The 25417-nt window shown below is 34.0% G+C and overlaps 1 protein-coding gene across 8 annotated transcripts in view; it reads right to left on the bottom strand.

Moving 5' to 3' along the window:
• The window catches only part of STAG2 (stromal antigen 2), a 125948-nt gene that overhangs the window by 29017 nt on the left and 71514 nt on the right, over positions 1-25417 (bottom strand). For 7 of the 8 annotated variants that reach the window (XM_045852174.1, XM_045852179.1, XM_045852175.1 and 4 more), the window contains 18 exons: positions 24596-24672; positions 22673-22877; positions 17047-17198; positions 14718-14791; positions 13500-13623; positions 12646-12744; positions 12473-12552; positions 9547-9654; positions 8118-8229; positions 7413-7530; positions 6893-6996; positions 6083-6175; positions 5862-5951; positions 5043-5246; positions 3516-3586; positions 3115-3202; positions 2942-3022; positions 687-779 (listed from right to left, as the gene is read on the bottom strand). In XM_045852174.1, coding sequence (XP_045708130.1) covers positions 687-779; positions 2942-3022; positions 3115-3202; positions 3516-3586; positions 5043-5246; positions 5862-5951; positions 6083-6175; positions 6893-6996; positions 7413-7530; positions 8118-8229; positions 9547-9654; positions 12473-12552; positions 12646-12744; positions 13500-13623; positions 14718-14791; positions 17047-17198; positions 22673-22877; positions 24596-24672 — 1973 coding nt within the window. The remainder of the gene's footprint in view (positions 1-686; positions 780-2941; positions 3023-3114; positions 3203-3515; positions 3587-5042; positions 5247-5861; positions 5952-6082; positions 6176-6892; positions 6997-7412; positions 7531-8117; positions 8230-9546; positions 9655-12472; positions 12553-12645; positions 12745-13499; positions 13624-14717; positions 14792-17046; positions 17199-22672; positions 22878-24595; positions 24673-25417) is intronic. The other variant, XM_045852180.1, reaches the window with a different exon arrangement.

The raw sequence follows: 25417 nt of genomic DNA on the forward strand, positions 1-25417 counted from the left end.
CACTGTTAATGTCTTATTACATGATTATAAAAACAGCTATCCCATAAAAGCTTTTAAAAAGCATGTGTCCAAAAAACATTAATCCTCCTTTAGGGAATTAGAGCTAAATAGGCTTATTCCCAGGGTCACATTTATTTTACAGATGAGAATACTACCTATGGCACCAGCTAACAATCTATTTCCAGAATAAAAAAGTTGGCAGTACTGGAATCACAAGGTAATACGGGGTGAGAAGGTAATGCTTTAAAGGCAGGGAAGTGATTATCTGACAAAGTCTACATAAGAAAAAATAACTTGCACAATCAGGACAGGCAGGAATGTCAACATCTGATAATATTCTCAGAGATAAGAAAACCATACGGACCTTTCCTCCCTGAGGCATGCTTGTTATACTTGTTGCTTTCAGGAACGACATTTTAAATTTCATATAGTTAATGTACATAAGGGTCTGTTTACTAAGCACGTCATAAAGAAACAACACAAAATATCTACAATTAGGGTACTCGATAAAGCAATTATAAACTCCATAAAAAATCAACACATTAATATAATTTTTGAACATGACATATACATGTATGGGTATAAGTTACTTCTACTTTGGTCAATCTCAGTATTAAATGTTCTATATTAGTTCAGATATTTATTACCATTCCTTAAAAATAGTGCTATTTATAGTGATTACTAACCTGTTCCTTAACAGTAGTATTCACATTGGTCAGGTAATGCTGACATATCTGACAGAATACCCTCATTTGTTTCTTTAAACGTAGCAAGTCCTCCTTGAAAAAATTTCACATTTAAAAAATACTATATAAAAAATTCAGTATTTAAGATCATTTAAATTACACAAACATTATCATACATTTAAATATATTAACTCTGCTTGTACATTAGATTTAAATTCTTCTTCACTGTTTATCAGAAAGGAAAATAAAAACAAATGAGACCATTTTTCTTAAAAACCTCAACAAATTGCAGCCTTAGACATATTAGGTATATTGCCCTGGCCAGGTGGCTCAGCTGGTTGGAGCACTGTCCTGTACACCAAAAGGTTATGAGTTTGATTCCCAGTCAGGGCACATACCTAGGTTCCAGGTTTGGGGTTTGAGCCCTGATTGGGGTATGTACGGGAGGCCTCCCTCTTCTCTTTCATATCAATGTTTTTCTCTCTCACCCTTTCTGTCTCTCTAAAATCAATAAACATATTCTCTGGTGAGGATTAAAGAAACAAAAAAAAATCAGGTATATTAATGGGTAATATTCTAAGTGGTCTGGGTCCTTTAGGATGACAAAACTTACCTGACTCTCTATATGGCTACCTTTAATAAATCCATTACCACAGAATGCTTAAAGATTTATACTCCATTCTCACTCTGTACTTAGAGGGGTGGCCAATTTATGAAAGAGGAGAAATTAATTTAAAAAATAAAATAAAAAGAACTTCATCTTTACAACTGGTTGCCTCTTACGTGCCCTGACCAGGAATCAAACGGGCAACCTTGCAGTTCGCAGGCCAGGATTCAATTCACTGAGCCATACCAGTCAGGGTGCATCTTTCATTTCTTATGTGAAGGATACTGGTTGTACTTTTTAAAAACAGAGAGAGACAAAAATCAGCTTTGTGGTATTACTTAAATGTCTCATTTAAAAAGATTAATCTTTTTATTACATTTTCTCTATTTCTAAATATTTACCAATTAATTTAAAATAGAAAAAGTCTATAAAGACCATCTACACTAATTTATTTGTCATAATCTTTGATCTTGTGATACTGAATGCCAAATGATAGAATATCAGTATATATTTGTTTTATGTAATAGCAAACTCAACCAAGCTTCAGCATAATTTTGTATTCAATAATATTCATTTTACATTTTTTCCTCTTCTAAATGTATGACCCTTTTTTCTCATTTTAATTTTTAATTCAGCACTTTCAACTTAGGCGAACAATCATATTTACTAATATGGTCACTGCTTCTTGGATGTTTGACAAAAAGTACTCCATTTTAACAACAAAACTGCATTACCTTTTCAAGGGGGGAATATCTATTTACAGATATAACAGCATTGCAGATATAAAAGATCAGAGAAATTCTAAGCATTTAAAATTTTCCATGATTTTATACAAAAACAAACATGATTAAGAGAATTCCTGGGAGTACTTTTTTATTCACTAGATGGGATGCTGCCCAATTCATGAATTGTTGAATAAAGCCAATTAGATTGTTAAAATAAAAGAGAGAGTTCCTTTATGAGGAAAGTACCTATAAGCTAATCCTATAAATTCTAGATAATGCTTAATATTCATAAAAATGTGCCCAAATATTTAAGGCAACGTCTACTATTATAAATACAATGTTTCAAGCTTCCGATTTACAAATGGAAAAGATAGTGCAGTACTGTTTACTTCAGTTATTAAACAAAACATCAAGGATTAGCACTATGAATAAAATTTTTAAAGTTCTAAGACATGGTAGCTGGAAGGTAACACTTAACCAGAAGTGATTTATCAATTTGGAACATCAGCAGAGAGATCCTGAGTATGATCAAGGTGATCCTAAAACCATACAAAGGCAACTAACTGGCTTGTTATCATCAGTTTATATAATCCAACAGCTACATCTGCTTGTTTCAAAGGCTCTTGGTCATCATTTATAAAATCTATTTCTATTATCTACTCAATACTTTTGAGAATTATATGAAAATCCATAAATTGTGCCACCTTCAAATGTGAATGATTTTTAATTTTAAAGCATATCCTGAAGCAAAATGTTTTCAGTCAATACAGATCAAACCACAAACATGACTATTTTTAAAAGTACATATGCCTGAACAGTAAATCAAAAGTATTGAAATAAATTGGTCCTATTAAATGTGCAAGTTTGCTGAAAAGAGTTAATGATATTAATCTAATTAACAACTCCACTGAACCACCACAAACCTTTGTAGAGCTGCTTTCAGTTATCTTTGCAAGCTGCCAAAGGATTACATAGTGAGTACATTGCAGTGCATGAATAACAATCTGTAAAAAGAACCAAGAAAATGCAGTTAAAATTAAAAAGTCACAAGTTTTCATTGTCAAAGTTAAGTATGGAACTTGTAAATAATAAAAACCTGCTCAGGCATGTCTCCATTTTCAATTCCGGTTTTCAATAGTTTGTAATTACAAGCGAACAAATCCCACTTTGAAAGGTCATGGGCACTGTAAAAAAGAATTAAGTTATATTAAAAAGTTAAGCTTAATCACATTTGTTTTGGACTTGAGTGTTAACAGAATGCTGTTAAAATATAGTAAACTTTTTAACATGCCCCACAATAAAAGTGTATTTTTTAAAAAGTATGTTAGTTGATAATTTTTCAGTGATTATCTAATTTATAACATGACTCTACCCAGTATCCCTCCCTCCCAAAAGCACAAGAAATCAGGCAAAGAATTTGACAACATTAAAACTCCAAAACATGCAAGTTGATTTTGCTACAGTTTTAAGAAATCAGAACTTCAAGATTCAACTTACTTGTGAAAAGCAGTGATTCTCTTCAATGTTGACAATACCTGGTATGCATCGTCTTCATCAGGTTCTTCACCCTAGGAATAGTAATTATACAATATTAAACATTAATAACCACCAAAATGGTGATATCAACTTGAAAGAATAACCTAATAAAAACCACATATTAACTATGTCATTTAATACCAAAATCTGGCCAAATTTAAAGCAATATGGTTGGAGTAATGAGCGGACACAGTTGTTATCACAGGTACATCATACCCAAAAAAGAGAAAGTAAACAACATTCTCCCTTTTTCCTTTATGTAATCTTGACACAAAACTATGAACACATCTGCTCTTTCACAGTAATAAATACATTGGGACAATAAAGAAAAACACGTTAGAGGACACAAGGACCAGCAAGTGATCAGAAAAACAACACCTAAATGACAAAACCCACACAAAAGAAATATACTGCTCAAGAAAGATATATTAGTCCAATCATAATTAATTTGGAAAAAAACCTCTGTGTAAGGACTGCCCATGCTAGTTCTTTCTAGATATCAACTGTAATTCAGAGTAACTTATATTTTTGAAAACTTTATGAGTTCTACTACATGAAACTTAAAAAGTTTGTTAAATACTATCCAAATTACTATAACAAACACTGGGTCTCTCAAAAAAAGCTTGTTTTTAAATTTTAACTTTTCTACCAATTGAACTTAATTAACAAAACAAAACACTGCCTGTTCTAATCACAATCATATCTAGCCAAGATTAGAGTCATTAAAAATTTTAACTAAGAATATGATCACTGTACACCAACATATTTGCACAAACTGCCAATTAGGCAAAAATTAGTAAGCATGGAATGTTACACAAGAAAAGGAAAGTTAAAGTAATTCTTAAATAAGAAACCTGAAAATTACAAAGTCCATATGATTTTTGCGGCAGTAATGGTAAAAGTTGCGTGGAAAAGGCTAAATACATTAATTTGAGAAGAATTTTTGTTATGCAAATCAACCAGACTGTTGAATATATTTCCAGAAATTATAAAAATCACAATAAAAATACAAGTGTCTTTGAGTGCCATGCTTTAAGCCTCTTTCATAATACAGCAGAACATCCAAAACCCAAAAATCAACAGTGGCTACAACAGCAATTTCTCAAGGCTTTATAATATCAAAGACCATACAATAAGAAATACCCTACTTTATGAGACTACATGGCCAGAGGCTAGGCTAGCTCTACTTTTCTGTTCCATTAATACCCTGTTCCCAAACAGCCTCTTATCAACTAAACCCTGGTAACTTTCCAGATCATTTCTATAAAATAACAAAAAAATGTTAAGTTTTGTGTTCGCCTTCTCCAAGTCACAGATTTTTACCACCTTTCTATGTTGGTAGAGGAGTAGTAATAGCATGGTAAATCACAGAACTACAAGTCTGACATCTTTTTAACATACTGCCAGGGACTATCACCAGGACTGGTGACTAAATTCAGTTACTGAAGGGGAAGGGGACCCAACTGACAAAATACTTGTAATATATACCTCTTGCAGAAAATCTTCAAGAAGCCGGTTAAATTTATCCGCCAACTCGTCTATCAGTTGACTTCTTGAAATATCTACTCTGTTGAAGATTGTAAACTCTTCATTACAGAGTGCATGATAAGTTTTAGAACATGCTTCCAAAACATCCGTATCTGTGTGCTTCTCTACAATATTCCGGATCTGTCGTAATAAGGCATCCAAATGCTGCAAAATCAAAGGTTGTTTTTTGTTTGTTTGTTTGTTTTTTTCATTAAAATCACTGGTACCGTATACATGAGAGGCATAAAGCAATTATACCACCATGGTGAAAAGCTTAAAATAAACTAACTCCACAACCATTAGGACATGCATTTTAAGGTGTTTTTCTAGTCATGGAAAATAAATACACTGACCCACCCATGCTTATTTTCTTAACAGGAATAATATCACCTATTTCATAGGGCTTTGATGAGAATTTTAATACATATGAAGAACATACAACAATTCCTGGAAGACACTAAAAATTTTCAATGGATATTAGTTGCTTTTGTTTTAAAAGTGTTATGGTCCTATTACCCACCCCCAATCTCTATAAATGATCAGTGATAGTCACATAATGGCTGGGAATCAGAATATGGCTTTGAATATGAATCAAAGCCTTGTTAGTGCCACTCTCTAAATCCAACTAACTCATCTAAAATACAGAAACCATGTAAGATATGTTTCCTTTCACATTAGAAGTTACAAGAATATATTTTTAAAATATGAAAAAACAATATGATGGGATAAACTAAACTAATAATTTTCAAGGTTTTTTAATACACAGAAAACAGCACATACCTTTTCTAATCGTCCAGTGGTATATATTTCCAAATCAAAGTACTGAGGCAACTGCAACAAGTTAGTCACCTTTTCTGCATCTATAGAGTACTTTGAAATTTAAAAAAAAAGTGAAAAACATCACATTAATGTTAAGCAAATATTATGATAAAATCTTATGTGACAGTTCCAAACAAAATGTATTATTTCTTAGTAATATTCTGATATTGACACAAACTTACTTTAGCTAGTAACTGAGGAAGGGCCACAGCAAAAAGTTCAGTGATTTTTGTCCTGTCATCCAACTGGGTCTTCTTCTCCTTTGCTGTCAGCACCTGAAGTAACATAGCATTTGTTACTTATTAAGCCACTGACCCTGTTAGGTGGTCAAGTTTAAGATATATAAAATAAACAATAAAACCACATTTTAGATGATGGACACAAAAATTGCTAGTATAAAACCTGAAACTCAAAAGTGACAAATAACTTGCATGTTGTAAGAAAAAAAGTCACCTAAAAAACAAAAAAGCTTTGAATAGTTCTAAAGCAAAAATCAATACACAATTAGACTAACCAAGAAGCAGCAGTTAGGGACAGGAAATATAATTTAGGAACTTTTATAATAACAAGCTTGAGTAGCATTTCAGCCTATTCTAAGCTGTGAGCCATGACCCGTGGCTTATGAATTCAACATATTAAGTTACTATCAGCAATTAAAAAACAAAAGAAAAAAAAGAGAGAAAATAGAAGGTATTAACATAAATCTGAATAGACAAATGCATTCTTCTAAAATGGTGCACTACATTTGGTCTTGAAGGCATGGACTGTCAATCATTGTAATTCTGTAGTAACTAACAAAGTAATCTTATAGAAGAAACTTCCCAAATTGCTAATGCTTTAAAAATTTACTTCTAAACACGTATTTATAAGCAAAGGTCATCTGAAAGATAAAATGTAAGATTCAAAAATTTGGTTCTTTGGTTACAAGTAATTTTATAAAGGATACTGAAAAAAGAAAAACAGTTTAGAATACTGAAAATATATTGGCATACCCTTTTTCCTGTCCCTCTTCCCACAGGAGGATGACATTCAGCTGCTTGTCTAATGGTACAAAGCATTATTTCAATCAGAGCACTCTCTTGTCTGTCTGTCAGTGCTGAAAAAAAATGAGAAAGTCCATCTATTTCTTTTCCCTATATGCCATTTATAATTATTACATAACAGTTCCTCCTGGCTGTGATAGAATCTGACCTAACACACTAAGTAAAATTCCATTACTGTATCACAGAAAAGATCAAAACAAGTTAAACCTTCCTAAACATTACAAATCTGTATACCACTGATCCACAATTTCAGCAAAGAAAAATGAACAAAGATACAAAAAAAAAATCAAGAATGTTCACAGCAACTACATCTATCTACGTGGCATAATATTCATGTATATGAAAATAAAATAATTGACAAAGTAATGTTTTCACTCAATTATTTTAACACTAAAAATTAAAAAAATGGAGTAAAATCTATTTTCAAAATTGTCTAAACAACAAAAATACCACAATTAAACATCCTTACCTTCCTCTCCACTAAGTGGCTCCTCCAGCAACAAGCTATTCATACATTCCCAGTCTTTGAGCAGCTCAGTAGCACAGTCCCACATGCTGTCCACAAGGTATGCTGCATGCTCATGTAACTAAAATGTAAAAAGAGCAATGTGCTCTTAAATAAGTAGCATACTAGGCGCATAACTCAGAAGAATGGAAGCTTTGTGTACACCACGTACAAACTTAAACAATCTTTTTTCAGATCAGATGAAAGAAAGGACAGAGAAGAAACTGCCTTGGCTTGCTGTGTATAAGTAAACCTTCTTAGGTAGTATCATTCAACATTTCTCACAATTGTCAACATGAAAATTATTTTTAGATTATATGCATATGTTTAGTACCTATATGGAATTATTACATGAGTTAACCATTCTCAATTATAAAATATACTATGAATGTATTTTAACTGAATGGAAATGATTATGGTTACAAGAACAAAATACGTATTTATTTATCAATTCAATATATAAGCAAATTATTTCTCTTCATTCTATGAAGTTTAAATAGCCCTAGAGCTTCCCAACTCATTTTATGGAGACAGTATTACTATAATACCAAAACCCATCAAAAACATTACAAATAAAAAATACATGCACCAACATCCTGCACGAACACAGAGGGAATCCCCCCCCCCCCAAAAAAGGTCAGCGTAAGTAGAAAATGAACATAAACTAACCTCACTTTCCAGGAAGAAAAAAACCAATGTCTTAACAAGGTTGGCATTTGGACCTTGTCGCCCCCTTCTTTTCATCATTCCATCCTCCTCTGGCTCTCTACGACTGAAGAGCCTGCAATCAATGCAAAATATTTACTTGTAAACAAAAAACAACACTTCCCAATAAAAAACCGGTCTGGATCCTATATTTAAGCACCTAACAAGGTACCACCATATTTTTCATACTATAAGATGCACTTTTTTTTTTTTACCACAATTTTTGCCTCAATTTTTTTTCCTGTTTTCCTCCTCTAAAACCCAGGTGCATCTTATGGTGCGGACCCCAAGACGCACCTAGGTTTTAGAGGAGGAAATAGGGGGAAAATTTTTGAAGCAAAAAATGTGGTAAAAAGGTTCACCTTATAATATGAAAAATACGGTAAACTGGAGTTAGAGTAGGTATAATACTGTCCAACATTATACCCAAGTAAATAACTGCCATAAACCTTTTTCATTTTAACTTCATGGTACCTCCAAGCCCTCTTAACCTCTCAAGTTAATTGTACAGGGTGGGGCTAAAGTAGGTTTACAGTTGTTTGAATGGAAAACAATACCATAATTAAGAAATAACAATTGAAGAATAACCTCTGTGTCTCGTGTACTCACAACTAAACCTACTTTCACCTCCACCCTGTAACTGCATTGCGAATTATTTATCATTAACCTCGCTGCATTTTATGCAACCATTTCCTATCATAAAGGTTATTGCAATGACTAACCTATATCACTTATGTATATAAAATCTAAGATAAATATTCTCTTTAAACTGAGTATATTTTACGCCTCTCCTTTGTACAATTATCCCAAAGTCTAGACTTACTGGCCACTTTCTATGGCTATCGTGACTCTTTTTCCTTATAAATAAAAAAAGAAAACACGGGATAGTGATAATTCAGTTTTACATCATATATTTTTAAATAAATGCTTCACTCCAAACACATATTTTGGGGGAAGTTGACATTGAAAAAAAATGAAAAATTAGGAAAAGGCCTTAACATTGGTGATATATAGTTAGGTACAGTTTTAGGTATATCCATTAAAAGATATAGGTACATTCCCTTTTAAAGGAAACAGCAAAATGAGAACATTTTAATTTGGCCTGTACAGAATAATTTTTTTAAAGCCTCACCCAAGGACATTTTTTCATTGCTTTTAGAGGAGGAAGAAGGGAGGGAAACATCGATGTGAGACAGAAACACTGACTGGTTGCCCCCTGTACATTCCCTGACTGGGGATGGAACCTGCAGGGTGACACCAACTGAGCCACACCAGGCAGGGATGTGATGAATATTTTTTTAAATGCTATATATAGTTTAATATAAATTATAACACAATAAACTACTGTCATAAAAGTATACTATGAAAATGAATAACAGAAATGTAGATTTACTTTTTATAGAGAAATTCTCCAGCTGCTACTGCTACTGGCCGGTGAGCTGAATATACCAGATGATAGACATTTTCACAATCTTCTGCAGTAAGAACTTCTTCACTACTCCTAAAAAGAAATAAACAGTAGCAGTCTTTTTTGTAATGTTATAATTTTAAGGATATTGAGTATAGAAGTCCATGCTCATACTTTCAACTAATTTGTATTAAGAAAAATTTAAAAGACATCAACTCTATCTGATTATCATCTATCAGTAAAAGCTTGCCCTGACAAAATAGCTGAGTGTTTTGTTAACATCTAAAATCAATGGAAGGTAAAATTAGAGTCATTAACGAAGGAAAAGACATACATGGTGATGAGAAGTAATAATGCTGACAAGGACACTAAAAGAAAATGAAGAAAAAACATCAACTAATGTAGAAATAAAGTGGTGGCATGCTAAGAGCTTAGTTAATAATCACAGAGAACACTGCATATATCTCACAGTATCAATAATACTAAGGAAAGAGAAATATTGTACCATTAAAATATACTACCACCCCAGTCACCACACAATAATGAAGAATACTTCATCCATCATGTACTGAACACCATATAAGGCAATGGAAATTGATTTACTAATTAAAATTTAAGTGCCAAAGACCTTGTATGTTTTTAGTCTACTGTGAGATGAACAATTCAGGTTTTTACTATTATATGTAAATTAAGAATCACAGGACCATCCCAGAGAGAAAAGCCTAAGTACATTAAATGTTTAGCTGAGGATCTCAGATCCTTTTTGGTTTTTTTTTGTTGTGTTCAAGATTTCCAGAAGTCTGATGTCCAAGAAAATATTACTTCTTTTTGAGAAATAAAACCAAAATGTTAAAATACAAGCTTCAAAAAACACTTTGATTTAAACTATTCTACATATAATATTGGACTGTTTTTGGAAAAATCACTTATTTATAATAAAAAGATACACTGAATCAAATCAGTCACAAATTTTAACTATTTGAAAAGGAATGATCTTTGAAAGATTCAGTTACTAGTCACATACATGGCCGAACCAACATACATGGCTATCATCCTTCATAAAAATACAGCTCTCAGAAACAAGGGAAAAAATATCTAGAAGGTATTATGAAGGAAAGTGAGAAGCTACAGAAATAGAAGTAGAATACTATTAGTTTCTTATTTATTTCAGGAAATGTTCAATATTTTTAATTACATATTATAATTTCAATTAGAAATTAAAAATATAGTAAAGACTGCTCAAAATGCCTCCATTTAATTTTCAGAAAATGTCAGCATATCTAGAGCTGCCTCCTTGTTAATGACTATAATGTTGTCCATTTTATATACATATAGATAACCACTACCACATTCCCACAGGGCTGTTGTAGTCTTCAACAGCCATAAGGCATTCATATAAGCTATTATTTTATATATTAATTCTTCCTCAACTGATAATCATTTAGGCTATTTCAAAAACTCTATTACAAACACTATGTTAGAAGAATATGACTTTAAAAATTTTAAAAGATATTGCCAAACTTCTCTCCAAAGAGGTATCAACTTATAGTCCCATCAGCAATACATTAAGGCTTATTTTTGCATAGTCTCAACAATCCAGTATATTACCAAACATTTTTAAAATAAAAATTTTTAATCTTCCCAAGTTTCATATAGTCTTTTAATGGTTTCATTTACTTGCATTTAACCATTTAATCCATCTAAAAATTCTTTTTTATGAGAAATTAGATAGGAATCTAATTTATTATCTACTCCCAAATAGAACGTAGTTGTCACAAAACCAGTTCTTTTCTGATAGGAAAAGCCACCCTCACCCTATACTAGGTTCCTGGATGCAGGTTGTCTGTCTGTACATTGTTCTTTATTCCATGCCACTGATCTCTCTGCCTATCCACCAGTCCCAAAATTTAAAAAATTACCACAGCTTTACAATATGATTAAAAATCTTAGTGGACAGTCGTCTCTCATTAGTTTTTATCGAATTTCATCGGCTATTCTTACATGATGAAATTTCCATGACTATCAGAATTAACATGCTATGATTTAAAATAAGATCCCTTTTGCAATTATTTGGAGCATGTTAACAACCTAAATGTCCACTGACAGATGAATGCATAGATGAAATGTGGTATAAACATACAATGCAGTATTACTGAGCCTCTAAAAGGTATCAAATTCTGATACATGGTACAATACAAACACTGAAGACAATACAGAAGGACTAATATTGTATGACTCCACTTATATGAGGTACCTAAAATAGTCAAAATTCATAAAGATAGAAAGTAGAACAGTGGTCACCAGGGACTGGGTGATTGGAAGGGGGGAGGAATGAAGAATTAGTCCTTAATGGGTACAGAGTTTCAGGATGAAAGGATAAAAGAGTTCTGCAGATGGATAATGATGAAGGCTGCACAGCAATGTGAACATCACATTATGCCATAGACCTGTCCAATCAAATATATTTAAAATGGTAAGTTTGATGTTATATATATTAACATAATCTTTTAAAAAGAAAAAAAATGATTTGCATCACTATTACATTTTAACATAGTATGTTTAAATTCAGGTTGTTTACAGAGAAGTTTCAGTAAATACTAATTTGTAAAAGTGTGACAAAATGACAAAATGCAATAAGCACAGTTTATTGCACTCAACTATTTAATCTTCTTTCGAGACCATATTAAGAACAGTAAAATGGAAAGGAAACTGACCAAGAGAATGAGAACACAAGAATTCCTAGCTCAGAATTTTTCTAATCCAATGATTTCCTTTTCCTATTTTCTGAACTTGACTGTAAAACCCCATGACTTAAGTTATTAAAATTCAGATCTAGATAATTGCAAGCAAGTTCTCTAATGCATTCTTTAGATATCTGGACATTAGTAATATGTAATAAATACATACTTACTGTAAAACAAGAGTAAGTAATTTTATTGCTTGTACTGCAACATCATATTCTTTGTCAAGGGTCATAGACACAATTCTATCCTAGGGACAAAAAATAAAGATTTTTAAAAGGAAAGCAAGGGAAAATACTTTCAAATAATAGGTAATTTTTTTAATACTTAAAATAATACTAACCTTGAACCTACTGGTAAAAAGTTCCAGTTTGGAATTAAGCTCTTTGTTATAATAAAGCCCTTGTAGAGCAGTGAGACATTTGAGTCTTACTTCACCTTGCTAAATTAAATAAGACGAGAAAATGCATTAAAACTTTGCACGTTTTCAATGTGAATACTCAACATGTGTACAATATTTTCCACTTTCTACAACAGCACTTCTTCAGAAACTCATCTTTGATAATGTGAAAATAGGAATCAATATATAAATTTAAGACTAAATACCTGTGGGTTTTCATTTGTGTAGATCAAATGAAAATGTTTTGAAAATCTATTCAGAGAAATACTATTATGAAAGGTAATAGTAGCATATTTCATACTAAGTTTTCCTTAAAAAAAAAAAAAGTACTACTTGGAAGGGATATATACAAGGAACTTAAAGGCCAATAAAGAGGCAGTTTCAGAGGAAGGTGGATTAAGAAAACTAAAAAATCAAAAAGTTCAGAGGCCAAGTTGTAATTTATAATCTGGCTAAGACACGTTTATCAAAAGAGGAATTTTTAAAAATACAGTACTCACATATTAACAAAGCAAGGACTTCACTTACTGGTCTACAAAATGCCTTACCACCCCTACCTACATGATCCGAATATTTCAGTAAAAAAAATAATTGAAAATTAAAGGCTAAATCAGTGGCCAAGATGCAAAAATCTACAGGACTCTGTGATAGGGATTATGTTTTCATGGAACAGACAGAACAGAATAAAGGAATGTGGTCCCAGGTTAACCTACATTTAGATAACTCTTTTTGAATGAAAGGTGCAGACATCTATGCCTGTGGGTAGACAGACAAGCAGCCTGTGTGGCATATCTTACCTTATCATGCATAGTCCAACCAACATATTTTAAATAACTGTCATTAAGAAAGGCATCACTATACATTTTCATCCAAATGCCAATTTCTTCAATACAAATAGCTCGGATTTCAGCTATTGCATCGCTGAAGGAAAAAAATATACATATTAGTGCCACCATACCACAGGACTTCTTTATTCAAGGGATGCCAAATAATTCAACCCTACCATGGACATACTGCTATGATAAGTATTACTGGGATTTAAAAGTAGGATTGAAGCACAGACGGTGAATGCCAAGAGTTACAGTTTAGTCAGCAAAGCATAATTATCGCCACATAAATATTTAAAAATAAATAAAACCACAAACAAAACCTGTTTCCCATCTTTTACACCATGCTATATCACAGCCTCTGCTCATACCTGCTGGGCATGGTGTGTTCAGAAGAGAGTGGGCACACTAGTCTGGCTAGAACATACTTTTCCAAGTGAGAATTAGTTACACATAACACTGAGACCAAGCTCAATCTGGATTTGAATGGCAGACTAAATTATTTTAATTCATCTTGTAGACACCAGTGAGTCATTGAAGGCTTTTTAGCAGAAAAATAATGCAACAAAAGAATGTTTTAGGAAAACTTCAAAAATCTCTAGGCATGAAAATGATGGGAACAGACAAAGGTAATGATGACAATAGGAATAAAAACAAAGAATGGACAAAGGAACATTACAATGGATTAACCTAATTCAGTATCTGCCAAATTATGGAAATGAGGAAGAGGTTGAATAAGAATGCCACCAACATTTAAAGAATAGGTCACAGAAGAAATAATGGTAAGATTACCTATGTCTCTCCTATACTCATAAAATAGGGAAAGTAAACATAACATATCTATGCAAATTTCCCCACTGATATTCAAATGGAAAAGAAGCGAGTCAGGACTCAGCATGTACAGACTCTACTAACATAACACATTCAAAAGAAATGAAGTACTCTATACCCTGGCTCCTAATAATAGCAGTAGCTTCCATTTGCTGGGCAGCTACAAGTTAAAAATCAACACTAACCCATTTTTCAGACAGAAAACATCAAGTTGCCTTGAGTGCCTCATTCCATGGAAGAACTTAGATTCTAACACTGATTTTACTCCATCGCTCTTTCCACTAACTTACACTGCCTAAACCCTTACAAACTTGAGTAGAGTAAGAATTATACAGAAAAAAACCCGTCCTGACTTACCGGTATCTATGTACAAACACCCCCTTAAATATTGCATTCATCATATTTTCTATTTCATCTTGATTTTCTTGAAGCTGAAAAACACATATAATTTCTTTCAATTATAATGAAAGACAACCAAAAGAACATTTAAAATGTGTTAAAATACAAATGCAGGGTTTTGGTGGTTACATTTAATTTTTAATTCCATTAGACAAGAGTAACCACATTGGAAAAATCAACAGCTGTTGTATATTGGGTAAGTCCCTTGATATCTGGAATATGTGACTTGGCTGTTAATATTTGGCTGGTAGATTAATTTTTTCTAATGCTCACCAATTTCCATTGCATAAGGGTATGTAAAGAAATCTGCTAAGTAGTTTATCATAATACATATTATCTATTATATAACATATATGTTCATATCAAAAAAGCATAACAATATTTGATTATGTTGATTTTTATTTTCTGAATAAGAAGTGTCATGCTAACTAGTAACTTGTTAAAAAAATAAAAGGGATTTGAGTAATACAACTTGGTGAAAAATCTGTCTCCCTGCTAAACTGTTTTGAGGAAAACAAGGCTCACCTGAAAAAAAAAATCAAATATTTCAAATTTGATTTATTTATCTATTCCCATATATTTTCAATTTAGAGCCCAAGAGTTCAGAGAGAAGTGTTTTAGAGCTTGAGAGTTACAAGAAAAATCTTTCACAATCTACACATCAATTAGCTTTGATGTAATGTTTTGTGCGTTCATAAAATGTTTTGTTTGGTTTTTTTTTCTTTTCACGAATATAATCTTGCCCTGGCTGGTGTGGCTCAGTGGATTGAGTGCCTTCCTGTGAACCAAAGGGTCCCCAGTTCAATTCCTAGTAGGGGCACACAAGAGGACACTACACATTGATGTCTCTCTCCCTCTCTCCCTCCCTTCACCTCTCTCTAAAAATAAATAAATAAAATCTTTAAAAAATATATATTGCATTTCCAAATAATTCTAACACAGGCATGCACTTTTGCTCAGTAGCACAGATAGTCACAGGTACAGGTAGGTGGTCTTTCAACATGGGTTTTTTTTTTTTAGATTTTATTTAGACAGAGGGGTGTGGGAGGGAGAAAGAAGGGATAGAAACATCAATGTGTGGTTGCCTCTCATACACCCCCCAACTGGGGCCCTGTCGCAACCCCCAGGTAAGTACCATGTTTGGGAATTTAACCTGTGACCCTTTGGTTCACAGGCTAATAATGCTCAATCTAGAGCCACACCAACCAGGTCACCGTATTTTAGAACTCACAACCTAACTTAGAAGTGTCAATATCCTCTATTCGTACTGAAATTTTAAGCTAAAAATTATTTCCCCTAAATCCACTCGTTCTGTGTTTGCCATCTTAAATTTATGTCCAAGAAATAGGCCATAATTTCAAGGACTAAAACATGTGTTATGTCCGCCTAATAAATCATGATGAAATATATTAATTAAATTAAAGGGGGAAAAGGTCAGTTTTCATTTCAAACTATATGAAACCGATGAGGTATTTAGGTATCAGGGAAATATGAGCAAGATTTTTCTGGCTTTTCTTGAGTCGAGGCATTTTTAAAAGTTATTGGCTACCTCAGAAATAACCAAGTTTAAATTACAGCTATGCCCTTAATGTCAAAAATCAAGTAATTTATAGATTACCAGGCCAAGTACTTTAACTCAACAGCACTATTAACATTTTTAGAACATCAGGCTTCGCCCATTATAAATAAAAGTAAACATCCCCAATATCAGATAGCAAAATACCGTATCATCAAGGAAGAACAATTTAAATCACAAACACAACATCAAAAGATTTTATTTACTATTTAGCAAAAGTCTGAAAATATATTTTCCTTATTCAAAGATGAATTTAATGGTCAGTCATTAATGTTAACCAAGTGCTTCTACGCCACACAAAAAAGCCACCAAGTGAGATACCATAAATAGCTTTAAGTTATTTTTCAAAGTGATTTCATGTACATGAAAACTTATTTCATCCTGACAACAAGCTGAAGGAGAAAGTTATGATATTTTCACTGTAGAGGTGAATAATACTAAAGCTTAAAACACCTTGTCAAACCTGCCTAGGACTCCATACTTGAAGCCTCAAACTCTTAATTCCTAGTCCACACAGAAAGAAAATATACGCAAAAGGTCCTGCTGGAATGGATGGCCCACAAAACTAAGACATATAAACAACCTGAAATACATTATTTTAAATTTAAATCTTACCAAAAACTTTATCTAATGAACTAGTACAGTTATATCATTAATGGTGACCAAGCTGGTCACATATTAACAATGTAAATAGTCAATCCAGAAGTTTACCTCTTTCCGCTTTTGTAGTAGGAGTTCTAGCCTCTCATTGGCTCGTTTTCCAATCATTTTATTTCGTTCTGCTTCATATTGTCTCTGTGTATTATCCATATTAATGCTAAGATTTAGTGCCACATTCACCAAAGCTGTCATCAACTTCATAGCTATGTTTAAATGGAAAAAACACTGAAATTAGTCTCACAGATAAATAAAAAATTAACAAATTAAGATCAAGTAAAGAGAAATTAAGATGAAAATGGGCTATTATGCTTCCAACAGAAAAGTACAGCTGCCCTGGCTGGTGTGGCTCAGTGGATTGAGCCACCAGCCTGTGAACAGAAAGTCCACCAGGTTCAATTCCCAGTCAGGGCACGTACCTGAGTTGTGGGCAAGCATAAGGCAGGTAACAGATGTTTCTCTCCCTCTCTATGTCCTTCCTGTCCCCCCTCTCTAAAAATACCTAAACAAAAAAGTCTTGAAAGAAAAAAAAAAAAACGAGAGTACAGCTGCCACATCTGACAACAATAAAACAACTAATGAATGAGTATTAAATACTTATTGTATGTCACTCATTCACCTATGTTAAGAACTTTTCATAAATTACCTCCTAATCCTTACAACAGCCCTCAGAATTAAGTTTTATTAGGTTGGCCAAAAAGTTACATTTTTGCCTGTACAATGGCTCTAGTAGTGCTTAGTTGTCCTTTAACTTCATTCCAAATAATTCTGTTGGACTATATTATAGCAGCTGTCATATCAGCATACATTTAAAAAAACATGAAAACTGGTAAATTTTTGTGCAGCCATTTTAATAAGGAAGATGGAAGATATACATTTTTGGCATATTATACTTCATCTCAGGAAAGGTAAAAACGTAACTGAATGGCAAAAAAAAAGACTTGTGTACTGTATGCAGAAGGGGCCAGGACTGATTGAACATGTCAAAACTGGCTTGTGAATTTTATTGGCACTACTGGCATTTGGGCCAAATACTTCTTTCCTGTGGGGCTGTCTTATGCATCAGAAGATGTTTAACAGCACCCCTGACCTCTATCAATTAGAAGCCAAGAGTGGAGATAGCCGACATGCTGAAAGTATCCAAGTCAATAAAGGTACTGGTAAAAATGAAAATTGTGTCCTTTTTAAAATTATACTTTATTGATCATGCTATTAGAGTTGTACCAATTTTCCCCTTTTGCCACCCTCCACCCAGCATACCTCACTCACTCAGTCAATTGCCCCACTATTGTTCATGTCCATGGGCCATGCATGTAAGTTCTTTGGCTACTCCATTTCCTATACTGTACTTTATATCCCCATGGCTATTCTGTAACTGCCTACTTGTACTTCTTCATTCCTTTACCTCTTCACTCCCCGCCCCCACACCCAAACCATTTGGCAACCATGAAAACATTCTCCATGTCCATGATTCTGTCCCTGTTCTTGTTTGTTTAGTTTTTCAGATTCAATTGTTCATAAATACATATTTTTGCCATTTTATTGTTCATAGTTTTGATCTTTGTCTTCAATGAGTCCCTTTCACATTTCATATAATGGTTTGATGATGATGAATCCCTTTAGCTCTTTCTGTCTGTGAAGCTCCTTATCTGCCCTTCAATTCTAAATGATATCTTTTCTGGGTAGAACAAACTTTGCTGTAGGTCCCTGCTTTTCATGACTTTGAATATTTCTTGCCAATACCTTCTAGCCTGCAAAGTTTCCTTTGAGAAATTCAGCTGACAGTCTTATGGGAACTTCCCTGTAGGTGACTAACTTCTTTTCTCTTGCTACATTTACGATTCTCCCTTTATCAAGGGTAAGCCTTCTCATTTGGCATTTTAATTATGATGTGTCTTGGAATGGGCCTCTTTGCATCCATCTTCTTTGGGACTCTCTGTGTTTCCTGAACTTGCATATCTATTATGATCACCATATTATGCAAGTTTTCTTTCATTATTTTTTCCAATAGATGTCCAATTGCTTGCTCTTTCTCACCCCCTTCTGGCACCCTTATGATGTGAATTTGGGACCTTCTGAACTTGTCCCAGAGGCTGTTTATACTATCCCCATTGTTCTTGTCTTTTTTCTTCTTATTCTGATTGGTAGTTTTTTGATTCCTTATGTTCCAGATTGTTGATTTAATTCTCGGCTTCATCCACTCTACTGTTGTCTCCCTGTAAGCTGTTCTTTATTTCAATTAGTGTATCCTTAACTTCTGACTTGATCTTTTTCTTTGCAGCTGAGGTCCTCACTAAGTTCCTTGAACATCCTTATAACCAGTGTTTTGAACTCTGCATCTGATAGATTGCTTATCTCTATTTTGTTTAGCTCTTTTCTAGAGTTTTGATCTGTTCTTTCATTTGGGCCATATTTCTTTGTCTCCTTGTTTTGGCAGCCTCCCTGTGTTTGTTTCTAGGTATTAGGTGAAGCTGCTATGACTCCCTGTCTTGGTGGTGTGGCCTAATGTAGCAGGTGTCCTGTAGGGTCCAGTGGCACAGCTTCCCAATCACCCAAGCTGGGTGTTCGAGGTGCACCCTTCATGTGGGTTGAATACACCCTCCTCTTGTAGTTGAGCCTTGCTTGCTGTTGGTAGATCAATGGGAGGGACTTACCCAGGCCAGTCAGCTGCAAGGACTGGCTGTAACTACTGACTACCACCCTCTGTCCTCTGTAGAGGATCAGCTGTGCAGGGGCAGATGGTGGTTCTTCACTGTAGTCTGTTATCTGTCCACTGGGTATGCAGGCTCTGGTTTCCCAGTGGTGCAGGCAAGGGTAAGCCTCCACTTGTGTTTTGCCTGAGGCACCCTGCCTGAACTAGGAAGCACTATCAGATGGCTGCTACTTGTGCTGGGCTTGGACATTCCAAGGTGAAGCCAAGCTGTAAAACTAATCTGTCCACTGCTAGTTTGTGGCCTGGGGCTCACTGAGGCCAGGTGGTGCTTGCTTAATAATAGCATTTAGGAAGTTGTAAAGCAAGAGCCCAGACTGGCCATTCCTGTGGGAAAGTAGATAGAGTGGGCCTGTAATTTGGGCGGGACAGAGTCTCTGGGGGTCCCCCACAGGCAGGTCAAACAGTGTTAGCCAGGTTGATGGAATCTTGGATATGGCTGCAGCTTTCTGGCTCTGTGGCTTTGTTGGGGGGCGGGGGGGTGGTTTACAAAAGGGACAATGGCCTTTGCTCACCTTGATTCCAGGCACTTTGGTTTCTTCATGCCTTTCAAGCTGCTACCCTGGTGCTGGAGCTCAGAGGGAGTGAGTCTGATTAGGTGAGTCCCTGTGTGGGTTCTTTAAGAAGAACTGTTTGAGGCTTCAGCAGTTTCTTCTTCCAACTCAATCCTTGTTGGTTTTTGCAGCTGGAAGTTGTGGGGACTTATCTTCCTGGCACTAGAACCCTGGGCTGTGAGGCTGGTACTTCTTGCTCCTGAGATATCACCCCCCCCCCCCACCAAATTTTTATCTACCACATGTGGATGTGGGATCAGCTCACTCTGTGTCTGTGCCCTACCACCAGTCTGGATGGAGGTGGTTTAATTCCATAGTTATCAGACTTCCATTCAACTCGATTTCTGGTGGTCCTGAGTGATGGGTATTCTATATTTTAGTTGTAATTTTGATGTGGTTTTGTAAGGAGGTGAGCCATATTTACCTATGCTATCATCTTGGCCGGAAGTTCAAAAATTGTTATCCTTTATTTTATGGGGGGGGAGGGGGGGCGCGCCGCAGACTTTTTGGCCAACCCAACATTATCCCTATTTCATTCATGAGGAACCAGAAACTCAGAAAGATTAAGAAATTTGCCTCAGATTATCTAGTGCATATAAGTAGGATTAAAAACTTGGTAATCTGTGCCCATACTATATATTCCCTTATCATGATCTTTTTCAGAGATCAAGATTCACCTTTCCAAGTAAACTGTGGTTGATATAGCAATTAGCTATCTCAACAACCAAAAAAAGAGGGAACCTGGGTGCTTTATGTTAATCTACAGTGTATAAAAATATTGGGAAAATTTTACCAATATTTGATTTCCTTTATTTCTACTCTTTCACATAGCACAAAGACAACCGTCAAATTATGACGACCACATAGATAAAAAGTCCAAAGTTCAAGCCCTGGCTGGCGTAGCTCAGTGGATTGAGCATGGGCTGTGAACCAAAGCATCGCAGGTTCGATTCCCAGTCAGGGCACATGCCTGGGTTGCAGGCTACGGCTCCCAGCAACCGCACATTGATGTTCCTCTCTCTCTCTCTTTCTCCCTCTCTTGCCTCTCTAAAAATAAATAAATAAATTCTTAATAAACAAACAAACAAACCCACTTTTTAAAAAAACTGGCATACTTTGAAAGTTAAAAAAATTTTTTATTAAAAAAAGTCCAAAGTTCAAAAGTGAAATTTTAATAATAAACCAATGAGGGACCCCCTTCAGTTTACTACCTTCTGTTAATGAACTCTTGCTACTGAGACAATACTCAGTGCCTGTGATTTAAAACTTAATAATTGATATATCTGACCACTTCATGCTTTCTTTAGCTCACTCGAGGCTATTTCTCACACCTGCTTTCATTGCATGACAGAACACAACACTAAATCACTTTGTGGCTATTGTCTTTCTTTAAAAGAGATTCACAATTTTCTGCTCTGAGCTATTTCACATCCTCAGCAAACCAGTTTTTCATTCTGATCTAAATTTATTTACCTTACATCGTCACACTTGTTACAATATATTTTACCCATCAAGTTCGTAACATTAAATACTACCTAAACTCATAGAACAAGATCACATTCATATTTTGTGACTTTGAATCTAAAAACAAAAAACTTACAGGGAGATTGTCTGCATAGGACTTAGCAGAAATACATCTTTAATTATTTGGAAAATACTCTAAAGGGAAAATAAATATCCCCACACTTAGAGAATGAAAAATATTTCATAGATACTGTAACTATAGAAATAATCAATGCCCATTTGGTCTATTCAAACTCAAATCAAAAAACACATATCCTATGATAGTGTATCAATAATTTTACCTTTAGCACAAAGGAGAAACCAGAAGATTTTATCAACATCAACACCAAACATCATGGTTTTAGAATGATGCAATCAATTTCATTAAAATTTAAAGATCAAAGAATTTTACTCAGCCTCGAGTTTCTCAGACACATAAGAAAAATCAACTTTTTGTGATGCAGTTACAGAGAAGCATCATCTTATAGGGACCATCATACCAAGAGGGAATATATATCAGAGATAAAATAAGTGTCATTGGGACTACACATCAAAAATGACTGGCTGTTTCCAAATTTGCTGTTTATATCCTCCTTGATATAACATCTCATCTTCAAGAACTCAACACATTCCTATCCAACTCTTCCTTTTCTGTGGCATAATATTCAAGTAGGTTTACCACAAAAAAGTCACTATATACTAATATAAGTATGCCCTCACAGAACCAAAACTGAAAACACCATCCCATTCCCAGTGATTCATGGGGGTTGAAAGAGAGATGAGTGCCCTCCTAGTGCTTACTTTATAAATGAAATTAATTAATTATGTCATTATTATTTCATTTCTTTTCATAGAAATTTTGTTTTCATCAGTAATCTTAGGAAATACACAGAAAACATTTCTAAATACTGACCTGCCAGGGTGCTTGTATGTCGAAATGCTCTGACTTGTGAATCAGACAATCCAGTAAGAAGTGAAATGACTGTATCCATCATGTATTCATCATATATGATGCTATATTGACACTGCCGTACTAATACACCAATGAATTCACAAAAACTGGATTTGAACTTCTTCCACTGAGGACCGGCCATGGTAAGTGGATAATCTCCACTATCCTAAAACAAAGAATTCAAACAACTGTTTCATTTAAAGCATATGACAATAAAATTTTACTTGTTTTTTTTTGTTTTCATAATTTTATTTTATTTTTTGTTTTGTGATTTTTAAAAAATTATTTTATTGTTGTAAATTTTACTTGTTTTTGAAATACCCCAGGTAGAAGCTGAAGTGACTCCTTTATCTCACATTTCTCTTTCAATAAAATCCTTAAAGTAGGCAGAAAACAATATGCAGAGGCAGCAGTACCTTTGAGCATGCTCTGCTTTTATTTAAGACCAAAATAATTATTCTGAATTCACTTTAACCAATGAAAATATATGTCAATTACTCAGTTTAAAAATAAAAAGCCTCTCCCATCAGAGTAAACCACTACTCTGATAAGCAAAGATGTATTTTTAAAATGTCTTTAGAACAAAAGCAAACCAATGTTATATTTTTAAATGAATTCAAAATGATGAAATAATATTCTCAGCCAATCTAATAGGTTGATGTATGATTTATAAATACTCAAAAGATTTCAATGCATGTTTTCATTAGCTTCAGGACATCAAATAGTCAACAGACATAGACAACCAGATAACTTTCATAGAAATGAAATGTACTATTATTACTATTATGTACTAGTACTATTTCTCATCTGACAATAAGGTAATACTCCACAAAAAGGGTTTTTTTCCCCATATTTTGTGGTTGACTCATTTAAGTCACTATTATTAAAATGTATCATCTTAATTGTAGTTAGCAACTTGGTTTGCTAATTACTTTCAACTCATATTTCAGGATTCTTATCTCAAACAGCTGTTTCCTTTTAATTAGAAGGTTCTTGCTAAAACATTTAATATTAGAATGCTAAAATAATACCATTACCCATAATTACCTCTTAACTACTTGGAGACTGATTAATAGCACTTAGTGATCAACAAAGCCATTTTAACAACTCTTGTCTATCTTTTAGAATGACAGTTGAAAGCCCCTTCATCAGAGTAAGCAAGGAAAAATGATGAAATTAAACTCAAATGAGACAAGGATTTCTACTAGAAAATTTACAGTGAAAAATTCTGAAGAGTAAAAACTACTGGTGTTGGAATATAGCTGTGAACAAATAAAAATCCCTGCCCTGAAAAAGCTTATATATTATCTTTATCGGTAACAACACTTCAAAGACATCACACTGATGAAGGGATCAACTCAAGTCTAAGCTACTATTTATTTTTTTTATTGTTCTTATTATTCATATTTGAAACATAAAGGAGATTTTAAACAATTCAAGTATTTGTGTGTATATGTACATATAGTCCTTTGCCTAAACTACTGGTTCCCCAGATATTTGACAAATCTTCCTTTTACAACATTCCAAGATATGTTCCTAGTCTCTAAACTTTATTCTTCCTTGATATTTCAATTTTTTCACAATAATAGCTACCATTTATTAAGTTATTACTGTGTGCCAGGCATTATAAAATGCTAAGGAATTTTTCAAACATTACTGAATTTAATCTTCGTAACAGTCTTATAAGTACTATTAGCACCATTTTACAGATGGTGAAGCTGATCCTGAGACAATAACTTCCCCAAGGTCACACTGCCATCATCCGATTGAATCTGATGCCAGAGCTCTTATCCATAATACTAATATTCAAAATTTAAGAATACTTTCAAGAGTGAATCAAGATCAACATGCTTAAAATTATCAAAACATTTAGAGTAACGTTACCTCGTCAAACTCTTCAGTCATTTTTCGAATTATTTCAGAGTTCTGCATATGTCTAAACATTTCTGCTGTGACAACTCCTGAAAATTGCAAGTATGAAAAGTTAATACATGGAAAAATGAAAAAGAATTTCTAAGTCAGTCTCTAATACTAAAATGTCTACAGTCACGTCATAAGGCATAACTCTTCAGTAAGTGACCTTTACTGTGATACTCAACCCTATAAATGACGCACAAATACCAATCTCAATGTGCACAAGAAAACAACTCCACACTTCTGACAGATATCTTTCTTCTAGCACAGTCTGCCTTGGCCATTTCTGCCTGACTTACTTTACTCATGCCTATAATAAGTGTACTGGCTTAGTTTTTTAATGTAAAACATGTCATCAAGAATGAGGCAGCATACAGAGTACTATTTAAGACCCTTAGGATGAACCTAAACTAAAGATGATAAGGGAAAGAGTAACAGTAGGTAGAGTTAATTTTAGCCAGGATTCTTCATTATGCACTACTCCATGTAAGGTAACGACATCCCATCTTTCTCTAAAAGAGCTTCAATAAATGTAAGTTATAGTTCTTGCCCATCCAGAAGCCTATTATCTAGTTGGAAGTTTAAATAAACAACAACCTAAAGAAAAGGAAGAAAAATAAAATATCAAGGTAGTAGATAAAAATGCCCTAACAAATGGCAATGCCAAGAAAGCCTACAGCTCAGACCACCCCACCAAAAAAAACTTAAGATTAGCTTAACTCTGGTGTTTTAGAGAAGGTATCTTACAAGGATATTCAAGATTTTAAAGAACAATTGCAAAAGAGAAAATAA

Source organism: Phyllostomus hastatus, unplaced genomic scaffold, assembly GCF_019186645.2.
Source record: "Phyllostomus hastatus isolate PE091 unplaced genomic scaffold, TTU_PhHast_1.1 phas_contig_90, whole genome shotgun sequence".
In the NCBI taxonomy this organism is placed as follows: domain Eukaryota; kingdom Metazoa; phylum Chordata; class Mammalia; order Chiroptera; family Phyllostomidae; genus Phyllostomus; species Phyllostomus hastatus.